Source organism: Nicotiana attenuata, unplaced genomic scaffold (assembly GCF_001879085.1).
Source record: "Nicotiana attenuata strain UT unplaced genomic scaffold, NIATTr2, whole genome shotgun sequence".
Lineage (NCBI taxonomy): Eukaryota > Viridiplantae > Streptophyta > Magnoliopsida > Solanales > Solanaceae > Nicotiana > Nicotiana attenuata.
In genome coordinates this window covers 13,475-33,787 of record NW_017671667.1, presented here as the reverse complement: position 1 = coordinate 33,787, position 20,313 = coordinate 13,475, and the positions used below count along the sequence as shown (strand labels likewise).

Here is a 20,313-nt window from a genome sequence, read left to right as displayed (position 1 = left end):
GATCCGAGGGTCAAATGGAATTCCGCAAGTTTGAGTAGCTCCGTAGTGTTAAATGTCACGTGTGTGCAAAAGTTTCAGGTCATTCGGACGAGGTTTGATAGACCTTTTGATCGAAAGCATGTTTTAGAGTTTTTGAAATTCTTAGGCTTGAATTCGATGAAAATTGGTGTTTGATGTGTTTAGCGTTCGAAGTGGACAGTTTGATATATTTTGGGATTGGTTGGCATGTTTGTTGAGTCCCGGGGGCTCGGGTATGTTTCGTATGGGCCACGAGTCATTTTTCCCTATGTTTGAATTGCTGTTCTGTTATCTGGTATTTCCTTCTATGTGATTGCATTGATTTGCCCGCAATTGCATAGCACAAATTTGGACATCAGCATTTTCCTTCTATGTGATCGCATTGATTTGCCCGCAATCGCATAAAACATTTTGGGCCAGTAGTTATTTTCTTCTACGCGATCACATCACTTCTCCCGTGATCGCAATGAAGAAAAGGCATGGACAGAATGTTAAGTTCTGAAAATGGGATCCATTTTTGACGATTTGGAACTCGGGGAGAGGCGATTTTCGGGAGATTTTCAGAGAGAACAACGGGGTAAGTGTTCTTAGCTTAATTTTGGTTAGATTACTCGAATCTATTACAAGTTTTGACATTAAATATGTGAATTTAGTTGGAAAAGTTTAGAAATCCCTCCCGGATAGAATTGAGGATTTGAGGGTCGAAATGTTATGGGATTTGGATAATNCCGATAAGTCCTTTTTTCCTCCTCGTTTGTTGATAAGTTAGAATTGTAGCATGATTATACCCATACTTGCTATTATTTTTGTTATGAATTGCCACAAAATAACCCCAAAATCCTTACAAGTTGCGCTTGATTGCAGGTTTGAGCGACAAGATGACAAATGTCAAAGATCGGCTCAAAACGGAGTGAAACCTGCCAAGTGTCAAAGACCAACAAGAAGACCTAGCGCGGACCGCACTGATTTGCCACGCGGCCGCGCTAGGAGATTCAGAGACTGGGTCATTCAAAGGGCAATCTGCACGGTCCGTGCTCCTTTTTACGCGGTCCGCGTAGATGAGATTCAGAGAGATAGTGTTTTGCCAAAGTACTGCCACGCGGCCGCGCGCCCTTTTTACGCGGTCCGCGCCCGTCCTGAAACGCGGCCGCGCTCCATTTCTGCGCGGTCCGCGATCCCAACTTCAGAGAACAGAGTTCAAAGAGTCCAAGAGCCAACGCGGCCGCGCTCCATTTCTGCGCGGTCCGCGCCTACCCTGCAGGGGCATTTTTGTCCAGATTTTCTAGCTCGGTATAAATAGATCTTTTTGACATTTTTAGGTCAGATTTGAACTACTGAACGAGAGATGCGCTCGTGAGAAGTACTTTGTGGCCTAATTTGGCAATTTTACTCTTGAATATCATAGATTTTAAGTAGTAATCAATTATTATGTTCATTTCATCATCTATTTCTACTGTTTCTTTTTTAATTATGTCTAGCTAAACCCATTAGCTAGGGTTGTGGCTCAACCCTAGTGTGGGTAGTTAATGGGTGTTGCATTCTAGGGTGAGATTGAGATTGGGTATTTGTTATTTGGGTTGATTTTGTGGTTGCAAACATGAATTCAAGCTTAGCGGGTCTAACTCTTCTTGAAAGAGAGAGAGTCATATGACCCTAAAAGTTAGCCCAACAAGGAATTGGGATGGAGCCATGAGAATGGTAGTCCCAATTAACAGGTTAAACCTCGAAAGAGTAATTACCCCACTTGAGCCCTAGTTGCCCGGTCTAATTGGCCTACCTAATTGATCTCGAGAGAGTCAATTAGGCAAAATCGTTCTCTCTACCGAGAGGTGTGAGAACGAGTGTAAGTGTGCAACGGCTATAGCACTAAACCCAGATTTATCAATATCCCCTTAGTAGCTTCTACCCGTTAGCTAGCCACCTAGGTAGTGTTACAACCCTAGTGCCTTTTTCTCATATCAAGCACAACTTAGCAATATTTCCTTAGCATAATTTAACTTTTAATTCTTAGGTTACAAAAGTAGTTTTAAATATAAAAACTCTCAAAAATGTTAGGAGTGCAATCAGAAGTACAAACGCATTTCTAAGCTAAACCGGCAAAACAACTCCATTCCAAGCTCCCTGTGGAAATTCGACCCCGATCCACTATTCGGGTATTAGTTATTGCTACCCCTCTTACTACCATTGTGTAGTGTTGAGATGGCAGCGATCATTTGTACTCTCCACTAGCTTCAAATAAGCAGTTTTCTTAGCTTCCACTTTACCTTGAACCTCTCCATTCCACCACCAGTCCCCTTTATGACACCCAATGTGCCAGACTTGAGAATGTTGGAAGGATATTAAACCAAAACAAAGAAAGGAAGAAAAAGAATTAAGAACTTAATTAAAATGCAAGAAGGAACATGGTTATTCTCCACGGGTGGCCCAATTCTCCTAGAAAAGAAAGTTTGAGAAATAAACCCAAAAGCTCACCTATAAAAGTGCATTCAATAACTATCGCACCATATGAATCTTTAAGCTTTCGTATGCACATATATATTTAAGTACTTTTAGAAAAATATAGAAAAATATATAAGTACCTCCTGACTTATAGTCGGATTTTTAACTACATACTTTATCTTTGCGGGGATACTATTACCCCTTGAAATATTTTTAAATGGAATTAGTATCACCCTGAAATACCACTAACACATGTGTGTTTGGTGGTAAAATACACGCGTTTGATATATGTATTTCCCACTAAAATTATTTTTTTTCTTGTTATTTTCCCATCTACTTCCTTTCCCAACTCACTTTTTGTACTTTTTAAAATTCTTTTTTCCTTTTTACACAACCCACCTTCTCCCATCACTCAATCCATAACCGAAGTAGTGAAATTTTTTTGGTTGAACAAGCAGATAGAAAAATGGTGAGCTCCTAGAAAACTTTCTAGCAATCAACAATCAACAACTAAATTCTTCTTCCTTGTTCTCTCTTTGGGAAAATGCATAAGTACTCCCCTGATCTATAGCCGAATTTCCAACTACACATTTTATCTTTACGTGAATCCTATTATTCACCTGAACTTTTTTAAAATAGAATTAGTATACCCTTAGTGCTGATGTGGCAAAAGAGAGTGTATGTTACTCTCTTTGGGAGAGTAAGAAAGACAAAGTTGAAATTTTATTTTTATAAAATACTATTTTCCTATTCCTCTTGTTTATCTTCTCTTTTCCTTTTCTTTCATCCAGTTTCTTTACTTATAGTCTTGGCCGAAAATTAGCTCCGGCATGCTCCATATACTATTTTAAAAGAAGAAAGAAAGGAAATAAAAATTTTCAGTTGGCACAATGTGCAAATACTTGTGATTCAGAGTTGAGGACGAGATCCTCACATTTTTATATAATGTGAAATATTTTAAACCGGGCTACAAGCTGCGATGGATGTTATATAAGAACGAGGTCCTGGTGGTAAAAAGTTTATGTGTTTAAAATTCTCCTTTTATGAAATAAAAAAAAACAAATTGTACTATATTTTAATAGGGAGTCATGCCTGTTAGGCTTATTTGACAATTCTTGTATATTTTTTGTTCATATTCAGCCATTTTTGTGTTGTAAATGTTGAGTTTTAGCCTATGAGATGGGCGCCCAGGTGGCGTTAAATGTGACTGGTTAATTCGGGTAAGTAATTATGAGGTCTCCATGCCTCGTTGTGAGTAAAGTGGAGGTTTGAAATGAGAGTTTGTTAACATAAGGTTAATTGGCAATGTTGTGATTTATGAATAATTATTATGGCCAGAGACGTGGTTATGGGCATACATATAATTGTTTCACGTCCAAATATCGTTATGATAATGTCGTGCTTGTAATGCGGAGATTAGCGTTGTTGATATATACATTATGGTGATTTGTCGAGTTGTGGATATGTTGTTAGGAGTTGTTTTGGTGTTACTCTGACAGGTGGATAGTCCCAATTACAGGAGAGACTCTACCGAAATTTCTGAAAAATTCGGAAGTTAGAAATTTTTGGGACATTAAGATGAGCGAAGAAAGAGATAAGCTATGTTGTGTATTTGAGGACGAATGGCCTTAAGTGGGGGAAAATGTAACATCCCGAAAAAATTTCGAAGTATTTAAGCGCTATTAAAAGTTGAAGTGTGTTGAAATAAGACTAATGCAGTGTGATGATGTGGAATTCGGGTCCTATGACGAATGTCAGATGTGGAAGTTTGGGTCCTGTCCTAAGGTTATGGACTAAGGATGAGGTGAGACCTTCAGTTAAGTATAAGGATCAGTTACAGGAATTTGCTTGATAAGGGTTTTATTCGGCCTAGTGTATCACCTTGGGGTGCTCCTATCTTGTTTGTGAAGAAAAAGGATGGTTCTATGCGTATGTGTATTGATTATTGCCAGTTGAACAAAGTTACAGTGAAGAACCGTTATCCTTTGCCTCGTATTGATGATCTGTTTGACCATTTTCAGGGCGCACGGGTGTTTTCTAAGATTGATTTGCGCTCAGGTTACCATCAGTTGAAGATTTGGGAGCCAGATATCCCGAAGACTGCTTTTAGGACTCGGTATGGTCATTACGAGTTCCTTGTTATGTCATTTGGGCTAACCAATTCCCCAATAGCCTTTATGCATTTGATGCACAGTGTATACCGGACATATCTTGACTCATTTGTCATTGTCAGGAAGATCATGAGCGGCATCTGATGACTGTGCTTTTGACTCTGAGAGAGAAGAAGTTATATGCTAAGTTCTCGAAATGTGAGTCTTGGTTGGATTCCGTGGCATTCTTAGGCCACGTGGTGTCAAGTGAGGGTATTCAGGTGGATTCGAAGAAAATAGAGGCCATGCAGAGTTGGCTCAGACCATCCTCAGCTACACAGATCCGCAGTTTCCTTAGCTTGGCGGATTACTACCGTCGTTTTGTGGAGGGGTTTTCATTGATTGCAACCCCTATGACCAGATTAACCCACAAGGGTGCTCCGTTCCAGTGGACGAAAGAGTGTGAGGCGAGCTTTCAGAAGCTCAAGACAGCTTTGACTACAGCCCTAGTTTTGGTATTGCCTACAAGTTCAGGGTCTTATACTGTCTATTGTGATGCCTCGAGGATTAGCCTTGGAACGTATTGATGCAGAACAGTAGGGTGATTGCCTACGCATCCAGACAGTTGAAGGTACATGAGAAGAATTATCCTGTCCACGATCTTGAGTTAGCTACTATTGTTCACGCCTTAAAGATCTGGCATCATTATTTGTACGGTGTGCCTTGTGAGATTTATACCGATCACCGTAGTTTGCAGCTTCTGTTCAGGCAGAATGATCTATATTTGCACCAGATACCGGGTGGGTTACTTCAGCAGATAGAGATTCCGGAGTGGAAGTGGGAGCGGATCACCATGGACTTTGTAGTTAGGCTCCCACGGACTTTGAGAAAGTTCGATGCTATTTGGGTGATTGTGGATCGACTGCCCAAGTACGCTCATTTTATTCCTGTGTGTACTACCTATTCTTTAGAGCGGTTGGCGGAGTTGCATACAACAACAGCTATCAGTCCAGCATTCAGATGGCACCGTATCAGGCTTTATATGGTAGGCAGTGCAGATCTCCGGTGGGTTGGTTCGAGCCGAGTGAAGCTAGATTACTGGGCACAGACTTGGTTCAAGATGCCTTGGATAAGGTTAAGGTAATTCAGGATAGACTCCGTACAGCCCAGTCCAGACAGAAGAGTTGCGCGGACCGGAAGGTTCATGATGTCTCCTCTATGGTTGGAGAGCGGGTTCTGCTTCGCGTTTCGCCTATGAAGGGCATTATGAGATTTGGGAAGAAGGAAAAGTTGAGTCCGAGGTTTATTGGCCCTCTTGAGATATTGAGACGTGTTGGGGAGGTTGCTTATGAATTTGCCTTACCTCCTAGCTTGGCAGGAGTTCACCCGATATTTCATATTTCGATGCTCCGGAGGTACCACGGTGATCCGTCGCACGTGTTGGATTTCAGTTCAGTCCAGCTGCACAAGGATCTATCCTATGTTGAGGAGCCAGTAACAATATTGGATAGGCAGGTTAGAAAGTTGAGGTCAAAGGACATTGCATCAGTAAATGTTCAGTGGCGGGGTCAGCCGGTCGAGGAGGCAACCTAGGAGACCGAGAAGGATATGCGCAGTCGTTACCCTCATCTTTTCACTACTTTAGGTATGTCTCTATGCTCGTTCGAGGACGAACGAATGTTTAAGTGTAGGAGGATGTGACGACCCGGCCGGTCGTCTTAATAATTAACGCCCCGATCCCCTATTAACTGCTTTTTCCGTATTTATTTCTGCTATTTTTATTTGCCGGGATGTTTGTTTTGAGTTTCGGAGAATTTTGGGACACTTAGTCCCTAAATGAGAGCTTAAATGTTAGAAAGTTGACCTTAGTCGGAACAGTATGAAGACGGCCTCAGAATGGAAATCCGATGGTTCCGTTAGCTCCGTTGGGTATTTCGGGCTTAGGGGCGTGTTCGAATTTTGTTTTGGAGGTCCGTAGCTAATTTAGGCTTGGAATGCCGAAAGTTTTATTTTTGAAGTTTCCGGTTCGATAGTGAGATTTTGATCCGAGGGTCAGAATGGAATTCCGCAAGTTTGAGTAGCTCCGTAGTGTTAAATGTCACGTGTGTGCAAAATTTCAAGTCATTCGAACGAGGTTTGATAGACTTTTTGATCGAAAGCATATTTTAGAGTTTTTGAAATTCTTAGGCTTGAATTCGATGAAAAATTGGTGTTTTGATGTTGTTTTAAGCGTTCCGAAGGTGGGAAAAAGTTTGAATGATGTTTTGGAATTGGTTGGCATGTTTGTTGAGGTCCCGGGGGGCCTCAGGTGTGTTTCGGATGGGCTACGAGTCCTTTTTCCCTATGTTTGAATTGTTGTTCTGCTATCTGGTATTTCCTCCTATGCGATTGCATTGATTTGCCCGCGATCGCATAGCACAAATTTGGGCAGCAGTATTTTCCTTCTATGCGATCGCATAGCACAAATTTGGACGATCAACATTTTCCTTCTATGCGATCGCATTGATTTGCCCGCAATCGCATAGAACATCTTGGGCCAGTAGTTATTTTCTTCTAACGCGATCGCATCACTTCTCCCGCGATCGCAATGAAGAAAAGGCATGGACATAATGTTTAGTTCTGAAAATGGGATCCATTTTTGACGATTTGGAGCTCGGGGTGAGGCGATTTTCTGGAGATTTTCAGAGAAAACAACGGGGTAAGTGTTCTTAACTTAATTTTTGTTAGATTACTCGAATCTATTACAAGTTTTGGCATTAAATCTGTGAATTTAGTTGGAAACGTTTAGAAATTCCTCCCGGATAGAATTGAGGATTTGAGGGTCGAAATATTATGAAATTTGGATAATTTTGGTATAAATGAACTCGTGAGAGTGTGAGGATTCTAGAAATGTAAATTTTACCGGATTCCGAGACGTGGGCCCGAGGGGCATTTGGGTCATTTTACCTAATTTCGCGTATTTGCTTAGAATTTAATTGTAGAATCAGTTAGTTGAAGTGTTATTTACATTATGCAATTGAATTGAATAGAATTGGGCCATTTGGAGTCGAATACTCGTGGCAAGAACGTGGTTTCAGGTTGATTATTGAGCTGGTTCGAGGTAAGTGGCTTGTCTAACCTTGTATGGGGGACTTTCCCTTAGGATTGGTATTGTGGTATTTGAATTGCCTTGTACGTGAGGTGACGAGCGCGTACTTTAGCAAATTGTTGAATATCCTATTTTTATGAAAAGTAGCCTTAATTGTATTTTCCTTTTTCTTGTTTACACTACTTGGAATTTAAGTCTGTTGTTAGTCTAGAGAAGCATGTCTAATTGACTTAATTGATTTACTTGACCAAAATGCCTTATTTGGATTATGTGCAACATGCTAGGCTAGAAATACCTGCTTTACGTTGATATGGGATTTGAATTAAATTGTTTATTCTTCGTGTTGTTGCTGTGTGTTTACTTTGGGACTACGGATGTGGTATTCCGGGAGATCCCCCTTGTTTGTTTATTTGGGACTACAGATGTGGTATTCCGGGAGATCCCCCTTGTTTGTTTATTTGGGACTACGGATGTCGTATTCTGGGATATCCCCCTTGTTTGTTTATTTGGGACTACGGATGTGGTATTCCGGGAGATCCCCTCCGCACATTTACAGTGGAACTACGGGACTGCACCCGGTAGATTCCCCCTGTACTGAGTATTTACATTTGGGGCTACAGGACGGGATCCTGGTAGACCCCAGGTTGTTATTTCTGCATTGAATTGTATTTTCCTTTATGTTATTATCTGTCGTTGTTCTAGTTGTTGTTGTTCTTCTATTTTGGTTATCTCTTACTGTTGCACTCAGTTATAATGTCTTATTCTATATTGTTTTATCTCGTATTTCTTTTGAGCTCAGTAGGACCCTGACCTTCCTCGTCACTACTCAACCGAGGTTAGGCTTGGTACTTACTGAGTACCGCCATGGTGTACTCATGCCCTTTCTGCATGTTTTTCATGTGCAGATCCAGGTACTTCTATCCAGTCCTATCACCCCTGAGGCGAGGCGACTACTCTAGCGACTTCGAGGTATATCTGCCGCGTCCGCAGACCGATGAGTCTCTTTCTATTCCTGTATTTAGTATTTAGCCCTTCTGTACTTTCTGTTCTTGTTAGACGTTCCGGAGTTAGAGCTATGTAGTATTTCTTAGCTTGTGATTCATGGGTTTCCGGGTTTTGGGAGTATGTATTGGTTTTGAGAAGTTAAGTATTGTGTATGCCGAGCGATATTTTATATATCTTTTATTTCGGTTATTTTTGGTGTTTGGTTATTTCTTCCGCAAGTTTTGTTTATGTTTCGCATTGTTAGGCTTACCTAGTCGTAGAGACTATGTGCCGTCACGACATTTCACGATGGGCGAACTGGGATCGTGACAAAATCTAATAATGCGTTAAAGATTAAAATAATATTCTCAGATTCCAAAATAGAATGGTCAACTCTTTACTTTAAACAGATCATCGTATGCTAAAAATTGTGGTCCCTGCTCCACGACTTACCCATTACTCTATCGAAGTAGAGTAAAATAAATCAACAAGTTCCAAAAAATAAGAAATCTTAATTTTGTTCCAATTGATAATTGCTCTTTGATGTTGACCTAAGCTGTTGTACCACCTTTTTTTTAATTGCTTCTACATTTAAGTTCACGAGGAGACCCGAAGTGCTGACGTGGTCTAACTAGGGTTGGTCATATATCGGGTAAAACTTATATTTGGACATATAAATTTTTCCCAATGTCCCCATGTTTCCTTGTTCGCCCCTCCCCCAAATACCCAACATTTGCGGAATTTTATTTTTCTTCAAGAATTTAATTATTTTTTTAAAAATTCACAGAAACCCAAATGAACTAATGTGTTGGTCTATTTTTTTACGCAAAAATAATGTTAAAATTTGTGCTCCATAACTAAAAAGAAAATATTATTTTAATTGAAAAAGAAAGTACTCTTTCTACAACATGAAAATAAAGTACTTATTTTATTGAAATAAAAGAAAATACTTTTTCTACATCATGAAATAAATACTCATTTTGTTGAAATAAAAAAAAATATTTTTACATCATGAAAAGAATATATATTTTTTTAAAATGGAAGATTTCTATGAAAAAAAAGTACTTTTTTGTTGAATGAATAAAAAACTTTTTAATATCGTATAAAAAAATAATCATTTGTTAAAATGCAAAAAAAAAAATTAATCTATCTCTAACATGAAAATAAAGTACTACTAATAATTTTTTATTTAGGATGGAGGTGGGGGTGAGGGGGTGGGGTGGGTTGGTGGGGACGGGGACTAGGGTGGGGAAAATTGAGAAGGAGTTTTGGAAAATGTTTTCCCAATATTTTTCTCCAATTGAAAAAAAATGAGTTGATTAGGAAAATATATTCCAAAATATTTAAACCAACCAAACATGAAAAAATTGAAAAATATTTTTCTGAAAATGATTTCCTTTGTACCAAACACACCCTACAAGTTCAAATTCTTCAAGAAGGTTAAATTTTTTAAATATACCCTTCAACATTTGACTATGCTTTAAAATTACGTGTAAGTAGTATGGCCTAACCAGTTTTTGGACCGGTGATCGAAAAATAGTCAGCGTTTGTAAAGTCATTAAAAAATAGCCATTGTTTTGCTGAAATATGAAAAGTTCCAGCATAATATGCTGTATTATGGAGCTCCTGCGTATAAACTTCCAGCATATTATGTTGGAACTCCAGCACGAAAAATTCCAACATAATATACTAGATTTTGGATCTCTTCTATTTAAACTTCCTGCATATTATGTTAAAACTCCAGCACATATGAGATTCCAGCATATTATACTAGAATCTCATATATAAAAAATTTGAACTCTAGCATATTATGTGGATTCTTTCCGAATTTTAAGGGTGTTTTTATTTAGATTATATCTTTACACAAAAAACTGACTTTCAATTACTTCTGAAACACTGACTATTTTTCAATTACCAGTTATAAATCTGGCTATACCTCATTTTCCCCCCTAAAATTACCCTCATGTTTGAAAGCCCGTTAGGATTCAAGGGAAAAAAATGAGTCTTTTTTAATTGTCTTAAGTTTCATACCTAGATGATTAAAGATGTTATTTTTTACATTGATGCGAGATTTACAAAGTGACAAAGAATTGAGTGATGTGTTTAATTCGACAACATAAATTTGACCTTCCTATAATTTGTATTTTTTGAAAAATTCACTCATAATTAAGTTATTTTAATGTGACGAAAAACTAATTTTGTAATCTTATTATTATGACAAGTAAAGTTTATCCCTAAAATTAACCGGTAATTCAAACACCATCCATTATCTTCATCGTCCTTCACCGACACAAAAGTTACCATGTGATTCTTTTCTTGTCTCTCGTCATTTGCTGTGAAAAATCTACCAAAACAAAAAGGAAAAAAGAAAAAGAAAAAGAAAAAAGAAACAGAAAATAAAATGAAATTCCTTTTATAACCCTTTTCCACTTCCTGCTACTGGTACATATATTCAATGCCTACGTACTGAAAGCAGAAAGCATTTTGACAGTACTGAATCAATGGAGGAAATAGAGCAGGCCACAACAACTTCACTCCCATCGCTAAGGCTAAATTACGACGTGTTCTTGAGTTTCAGAGGCGAAGATACTCGCGAAAACATCACTAAAAACTTATACGATGCCTTATACTCAAAAGGCGTCCGAGTTTTTCGTGACACAAACGGGTTAACTCAGGGCGACGAGATCGCACCAGGTCTTATGGATGCAATCAACGATTCTGCTGCAGCTATTGCTATTATTTCACCCAATTATGCTTCGTCGAGATGGTGTCTCGAGGAATTAGCGACGATTTGTGAGTTGGGTAAACTCGTTCTGCCCGTTTTCTACCGGGTTGACCCGTCGGATGTGCGAAGGCAGAGAGGACCATTTCTACGTGATTTTGAGAATTTAGAAGGAAGGTTTGGAGTGGAAAAGGTGGTGAGATGGAGAAATGCTATGGAAAGAGTTGGTGGAATCTCCGGCTGGGTTTATTATAATCGGTAATATAATTTCTCTCTCTCTTTCTATCTTCTCTCTAACCAATTGGAATCAAGTTACAAATTAAATATATTACTTTACTGATTTGATACAAATTAAATAATTCGCCATGAATATTGGCAACCCTAACGTCTGCATTCGGTGCAAGATCAACCCTCGACGGTTGCTCCAGGATAGACACTTGATAACATTAGCATCTTTGGTTGATTGCTTGATAAGGCGATTTTGATCAGAATTATTCAAATAATAGTAATGTTTTCTTTTCGGCTTAAAATAATAACGTTGGTCGCATTGTTTCTTTTCCTCATTAATAAAATTACATATTTATGCAAGTCATTTGGTTAACTCACACTAACAAAAATAATCACAGTATAAATTTCCCAATAACTAATACTTTCTATGGCTCAATTTATCTCGCACATTTTTTTTTAATATGTACCAACAAGAATGACATATTTTTATATTTAGAAATATCTTAACTTTGAAATTTTCATTTAACCCTTACAATAACAACAAATCCAGTATAATCCTACAAGTGAGATCTAGAAGAGTAGAGTATACGCAACATTAGCCTTACCTTATAAAGTTAGAGACACTGTTTTCGATAGACCCTCGGCTCCGAAAAAATAAATCACACCAATGTCAAAAGGAAATACAATAATGGACAAACCACGGAAAGAAAACACAAAAAACGAAATAATGCCAACAACAACAAGATAACAATAAAAGTAAAGCAATAACCCTCAGGGGTTGGCCTGGTGGCAATAGACTTGAGCCGGATTGGGTAAAACCTGAATTAACTGTGGTGCACTTGCGGAAAACTCCTTGCCGAGGACCTGTGCACCCCCGGGATTAGTCGGAGCTCTTAGAGACTCGGACACCCGGTACAAATCAAAAAAAAAAAAAGAAACAAAAGTAAAGCAATAAAACAACATGTAGTTATACAAAACTATAAGAAAGTACGAGAGTAATATAGATACTAAGGAAGAAAAAGAATAACTCGCGACTACCTAAGAAATTATTTATAGTCACACAAATACTTAAGGCTTGATTTAGATCATAAATTTCAAAATATTTTCGTTTTTAAACTTTGTACCCAATCAAACAACACATAAATATGTAGGTATGGAGGGAGTACAATATTTGTTTGGTTTTAATTTTAAAAAGATCAGCAGGTAATTTATGAATTAGCATTTGGTTGGCCATGCTCGGGGGAGATTCTAGGATATCAACAAGATGTGTTGCACCATCACAATGAGGTGGATGTAAGATTTAAATTCGACGGGTTCAACTTTTACATTTCTAGCATTAGACACATTGCACTTTAGATATTATAGGTTCAATTTTTTTTTTTTTTTTTGGTTGAGAAATTATAGGTTCAAGGTATATACACACACACAACAACAACAACAATCCAGTATAATTTCACAAATAGGGTCTTGGGAGAGTAGTATGTACGCAACCTTACCTCTACCTTGTAAAGGAAGAAAGGTTGTTACCGATATACCCCGGCTCAAGCAAAACACAATCATAGCAATTTCAAAAGGAATACAGTAAAAGAAGCAGTATCAATAGCAAGATAATAAAATAACAGAAACAAAAAAAAAATAGCATGTGATAATAGAAATTTAAGTATAAGAAAATACAAGAATTATACTAAAGCTACTGATATATGGCAAGGAGAATAGCAATTTCAATGTGCCAGACTTGAGAATGTTGGAAGGATATTAAACCAAAACAAAGAAAGGAAGAAAAAGAATTAAGAACTTAATTAAAATGCAAGAAGGAACATGGTTATTCTCCACGGGTGGACCCAATTCTCCTAGAAAAGAAAGTTTGAGAAATAAACCCAAAACCTCACCTATAAAAGTGCATTCAATAACTATCGCACCATATGAATCTATAAGCTTTCATATGCACATATATATTTAAGTACTTTTAGAAAAATGTATAAGTACCTCCTGACTTATAGTCGAATTTTTAACTACATACTTTATCTTTACAGGGATACTATTACCCCTTGAAATATTTTTAAATGGAATTAGTATCACCCTGAAATACCACTAATATATGTGTGTTTGGTGGTGAAATACACGCGTCTGATATATGTTTTTCCCACTAAAATTATTTTTTTTCTTGTTATTTTCCCATCTACTTCCTTTCCCAACTCACTTTTTGTATTTTTTAAAATTCTTTTTTCCTTTTTACACAACCCACCTTCTCAAATCACTCAATCCATAACCGAAGTAGTGAAATTTTTTTGGTTGAACAAGCAGATAGAAAAACGGTGAGCTCCTAGAAACTTACAGTAGTGGATCAAGGTATGCAACGAGCAGAAGTCATGATAAAAGGTCCCGGTCTCGGAAGAGATGCAACATTACGAGCTATCCGTCGAAGTGGTATAAAGACTACTCTCATCCCTCTCCCGAGGTAGCTACTTCTTTTTTCGTGCTTCTCAAGTCGATGTTCTAGCAATCAACAATCAACAACTAAATTCTTCTTCCTTGTTCTTTCTTTGGGAAAATGCATAAGCACTCCCCTGATCTATAGTCGAATTTCCTTCTACACACTTTATCTTTGCGGGAATATTATTATTCACCTGAACTTTTTTTAAATAGAATTAGTATACCCTTAGTGCCGATGTGGCAAAAGAGAGTGTGTGTTACTCTCTTTGGAAGAGTAAGAAAGACAAAGTTGAAATTTTATTTTTATAACATTTTTATAAAATACTATTTTCCTATTGCTCTTGTTTATCTTCTCTTTTCCTTTTCTTTCATCCAGTTTCTTTACTTATAGACTTGGCCGAAAATTAGCTCCGGCATGCTCCATATTCTTCAGCGAGACCGAGTTCAGATTTTACTCTTTAAGTTTTATAAAAACAAAATTTCAGCATTCTCCCTCTCCTTCTCCCTCTCCCAAGTAGAGTATCATACACTCTCTTCTGCCACATTAGCACAAAGGATATAGTAATTTTATTTAAAAATAATTTAGGGGGATAATAAGGTCCTCGATAAGATAAAATGTGTAGTTAGAAATACGGCTATTGGTCAGAGGATACTTATGCATCTTCCCAAAAATATAACATTTGATCTAGGAAAGGGAATATAGGTTCATGTGAATCCATGCACTCCATATAGATCCACCACTGGTCATACTAGACTATGTATTGCTTACTCGTAGAAGTTCCACCGAAATATGTACTCTCTTCTTTCAAGTTTACTTGTCCACTATTGATTTAACATACACATTAATAAATAATAAATAATATGGTAATTTTACTATATTACCCCTATTTACTCTATGTTGGAAAATAAATTGAAAATAGGTACTCCAGTACTTAACAAAAAAGGTAAAAAAAGGTACAAATAGGGATGGCAATGGGGCGGGGCGGGGCGAGTGAGGAGCGGTTTTAATTACCTTAACCCACAAAATTTCAACTCGTCCCGTCCCGCATAGCATTTTTACCCGCATCCACCAGCCCNCCAAGTCAAAACCAGGAAGTCCAATTTTGAATAGCCATAACTAGCAAATAACTACAAATCCTACCGAATGTTGTCAGTTAACTTTTAACGGTCTTCGGTTTTAATTTTTTTTTTTTAATATACTTTTTTTTTGATTTTACATGCATCAATATTGAAATTTAATTTGAAATATCGGTATGTCATTTCTAATTATTCATATATACAAAGTAATGAGATTACATACATAAAAATGTGTCAACTAATTATCTACTTGACTCAAATAAAATAACTATATAGCTAAAGTGGGAGTTTAAAACACTAAAAAAGATATAATATAATATTTTCTTCCCAGAGATGCAAACAACCGAAACATACATATTTGCATTCAACAAAATAAATGTTCAAGTATTCCTCCTAAAAACCAAATTAGATTGAGACTAAAATAATCAATGCATAGGAGAAAGGAATCGCAAGTTCAAAAATGAAAAAGTAAATATTTCTCTTTGTAATAATATTATTGAAAGTTGAAATGTTATAATTTTGCAAAAAGTTAAAACCCGTACCCGCACCGTACCCACACAAAATTTTACAAAACTCAATTTGACCCGCCCCGCACTCGCACCGCCCCATTGCTATCCCTAGATGTAAAATGGTAAATTATCCATTGATTCTCCAAGCTGAACAAGTAAAAGTAGACATCCATTCTAGTATATATAGTAAAAAAGTAAACTTGGACGGAGGAAATATTAGTAATACATATAAGAGTAACAAATGACAAAATAATTCTTAAAGTAAATAATCCCTACATCACAATCTCTAACGGTATCTGTATAACTAACTCGTAAATTCGACTATAGATCCGACGAGGTTGGAACTGCAGTGTCCCATGCACGCAACAATATTTAAACTTGGCCTACTTTACAAATATTGTATTGTGTAACCAGAATCTTAACTCAATAAAATACGTTTGCTTAATTTTAAATTTGTTGTAGTCCCAGATGGGTTTGATTATTTAATTTTTATATAAACAGGCGCAGTTAATGGGCAGTTTTTGAGTTGCCTGTATATATTAGGGCTTATCAATTATAACCTTCAATTGCTTACTTTTGCTTTTAATTGGTATTTTTATTAGTATTTATTTTTAATCAAATAAGGTGGTTAATTCAACTTCATTATTCAGTAGTGTTGACTTTATTAACAGTCCTTATGGTCCAAGGATACCGTTGTATGACCATGCCAAAGAAAATCAAGAATACATCAACAATATGGAAGAATTACCTACTATAGAAGAAATAATTGCCTTTTCTTTTGTTCATGCGTACAAAAAGCCAACAGCCTAATCGCGATGATTCTGAATTTCAAATTTCTTTCTAATAATTATAAAGGTGTTCTTTTAATTAACTGCTCACTATCATTTACCTTAAACAGTAATTACGTACCATAAAGCAAAAGATTAAATAATTGAAATATAAATAATAATATGAGGAATAACTTCACAAGTCTCACTTGAAGCTAATTTGGGTAATGTGGTTCAAATTCCAGCGGAGCCAAAAACATTAGGTGATTTCTTTACATCTGTTTAGGCCGTAGTGGACAGAGTTACCTCATACCTATTGCTGGTGGAAGGTGGCAGCTATTGCTGGTGGAAGGTGACAGCTATCACGTGAAATTAGTCTAGGTGCCTACAAGCTGGCCAGTACACCACAAATATAAAAAAATTTGGGAAATGGTTAGGGTTGAGCCATACGCCCATACACACACATATCTTGTAAATATTTGTTGAAAACTTGAAATCATCCTTTTTTTTTTTTCGTTAATGAGATTCTCTTAAGAAAGGAAAAGATTATACATGGGAAAAAGAAAAAAGAACAACTATCTGAACTATATTCACATTACCCGTATCATCTTCGTTTACTTCTTAATTATCTTTTATAAGGTTTTAGGAAAGAATTTAAGTACAAGAATTCTTACACAATTAGTGTATTTAACCTTTAGTAGCAAGTAATCTTCGTTATTTTCCAGGTTATCATTTATGAATCACAATATAATAACAAGAGGTTGTGAGTTCGAGTCTCCCCAAGAGCAAGGTGGGAAGTTCTTGGAGGGAAGGATGCCGAGGGTCTATTTGGAAACAGCCTCTCTATCCCAGGATAGGGGTAAGGTCTGCGTACACACTACCCTTTCCAGACCCCACTAAGTGGGATTATACTGGGTTGTTGTTGTTGTAATATAACAACAATAAAATACCCAGTGTAATAAGTGGGAACTAGAGAGAATAGTGTGTACGCACACCTTACCCCCTTATGTGATTATAGAAGCTTTTTCCGATTGACCCTCGGCTTAAAAAGAAAAAAGAAAATCAAGTTTGAGAAAAGAGTAGTGAAGAGGCCATGTTGGAAATACTGGAGAAAAGAAACAGTAACAACAACAAAATAATAAGATAGCCGATGCAAAGGAAACAACAGGTAATATAAAAAATTGCAGAATAGGATAATACGAGAATAATACTAATAGTACTGAAGGAGGAACAGATAAGGTGCTCCAAACTGTCACCACGACTCTCCCACAGGAAAGTGAGACATCTCTATTCGACTACCTACTAACATTCTACCCTAATCTTCGACCTCCATAGCCTAATCCCAATAATACATGTTTTTTAGTGATCAAATTGTATGAAAGTTCTCGTTGTATAGAAGTTAAACTCATAAAAGTTTAGTAGGAAAAGTAAGACCTTCCAAATTAACAATACTGATGTTTGCTTGCAATCTGCAGTGAAGAGTCACAGTTGATACAGAATTTGGTGAAAAGAGTTTTACAAAAATTGAGCAATTCCCCAATATTTGTAGCTCCATTTGTTGTTGGAATTGACTACCGTCTGGAAGAACTCATAAGGCAGTTAGATGTGAAGCACAATGGTGTCAAGATTATTGGGTTGCATGGAATCGGAGGGGTTGGTAAAACTACTCTTTCTAAGGCTGTTTATAATAAATTTGCTTCTCATTTTACACACAGGACTTTTATCTTGAATGTTAAAGAAATAGTTGCTCAACAAGGCATTGTGTCCCTTCAGAAGAAAATAATACAAGGTCTTTTCCCGAGCAAGGTCTTCTCCTTCTCCCCTAGTAATGCACATGAGGGAAGAGTAAAATTCGGACGATTTCTTCAAGAAAAGCGCGTCCTGCTTGTCTTAGATGATGTAGATTATGTAAATGATGATGTTAACATACTGAAGGCACTAATTGGTGGGAAAAACTGGTTTTTTGAAGGGAGCAGGGTTGTTATTAGTACTAGAAACAGAGGAATTTTGCTAGAAGACATCGTTAACGAGACATTTGAGGTGAGAGAATTGGGTGGTCCTGACTCACTAAAACTGTTCAGTTACCATGCATTTAGAAGACAGGAGCCATTTCCAGCTTTTGTGAATATGTCCCAACAAATTGTCTCAATCACTGGAGGGCTACCATTGGCTCTTGAAGTTTTTGGTTCTTTCTTGTTTGATAAAAGAAGCGAGGAGGAATGGATAGATGCTCTAGAAAAGCTAAAACAAATTCGCTCACCTCGTCTTCAGGACATCTTGAAAATAAGCTATGATGGTCTTGATGATGAAGAGAAGTGTATATTCCTTGATGTTGCGTGTTTATTTCTTGATCAATTAGAAAAGAAAGCTGAAGATATAATTGATGTGATGAAAGGATGTGGTTTTAGAGCCAGCATTGCATTTGACACTTTAACTGCTAGATCATTGATTAAGGTAATTGATGGTGGGGATTTGTGGATGCATGACCAGATAAGAGATATGGGAAGACAAATTGTTATACAACAAGGCATTTCAGATCCCGGGAAGCGCAGCAGACTTTGGGATGTTGCTGATGTTTTGAGTGTGTTACAAGGAAGGAAGGTATGTCTTTTTTACGATTTAACTTATACGAGAAAACGTTCTTTTATATTATCAGTACATTTTGACATGTTGTAAGAGGTAACCTGCCTTGTTTTTCACGTTACTAATCCAACTCTTTACGAACAGGTAGTTGTAGTTACTTTAGGTGACCGGATAGTGTAATGAAGTTAAACGGTTTTATTATATAGTATACTAGATTAAGCGTCCTGTCTACTTCTTTTTTTTGATGAAGTAAGGTGTTTCATTATAGGCATCAAGAAGATGCAAAAGGTTACAATAGAAACTTGGTTAACTCTTAGTACAAAAAACTATTCTAGATCAGGGAGTTAACCAAGAGCAAAAGGTAATGGTTACTAAACCATTGAGAGAGAGCTAATGAAATCTACGAGGGGGATAATATTGCGTCCTGTCTACTTCTAGACCATGGTCTCATAACATGTAGTGGATTTTGGAGGTAAGAGATTAATAAAAAGAAGACCCTTCAGCTATTTCAAGTTGTAAGACAAATCACTAGCTTAAAATGAGAAAATCTGTAAATCAGGAATCAGGATTAAAAGCATTTAATTTGCACTCCCAGCACTAATGCTAAGTCTTAAACACTTCCAGACATCTTGTATTATTAATTTTCTTTCTTAATACACTACAAGGACTCCCAGCTTCTTTCTTGTGTTTTTGTTTTCTGCTAAACTTACATTTTATACTAAACAAAAAGAATTTGTCATGAAAACAACAGGGGACACAGCACATCCAAGGGATCATCCTGGATCAGTATCAGAAGCCATCATCAAAGATTAAAAGCGCGAAAGCAATTACTAGAGAGCATTTTCAACAAGTTCCGACTTTTACTTCTGCATTAGCTTACATTAAAGAGTTGTGCAAAGAACAATTTCAAAATGATGCAAAAAAAACCAATGAGTTGGTATTGAACACTGAAGTATTTGATCCTATAGTTAATCTGCGGCTACTTCAATTCGATAATGTGAAACTAGAGGGAAATTTGGGGAAGTTACCTTCTTCACTAAAATGGCTCCAATGGAAAAGATGCACACTTTCAAGCTTTTATTCTGATTATTATCCAAGTGAACTTACCATGCTTGATCTCTCAGAGAGCAAAATAGAGAGGTTTGGAAACCAGGAATGGACCTGGACTCGCAAAAAGGTATGTTTTACGTGTCATGCTGATGAAATACTGTTTACATTTTTCAACTATTAAGCTTTTACATTTTTGACATATATAATAAATTAATGTCAAGTACTTGCTGATTTGAGGGTGATACTCTGGCAATAAAGAAGCTAACATATGACCTTACGAACCAAAAAAAAAAAAAACTAAACTAATACTCTTATTCTACTACTA

The 20,313-nt window shown here is 36.9% G+C and overlaps 1 protein-coding gene across 2 annotated transcripts in view; it reads left to right on the top strand.

Annotated features, from left to right (window-relative positions):
* Positions 1–11,101: 11,101 nt before the first annotated feature.
* The window catches only part of LOC109209584 (TMV resistance protein N-like), a 12,191-nt gene continuing 2,979 nt past the window's right edge, over positions 11,102–20,313 (top strand). For both annotated transcript variants that reach the window (XM_019372891.1, XM_019372892.1), the window contains exons 1-3: positions 11,102–11,599; positions 17,831–18,956; positions 19,690–20,115. In XM_019372891.1, the coding sequence (XP_019228436.1) occupies positions 11,121–11,599; positions 17,831–18,956; positions 19,690–20,115 (2,031 nt within the window). In that variant the 5' untranslated portion in view covers positions 11,102–11,120. The remainder of the gene's footprint in view (positions 11,600–17,830; positions 18,957–19,689; positions 20,116–20,313) is intronic.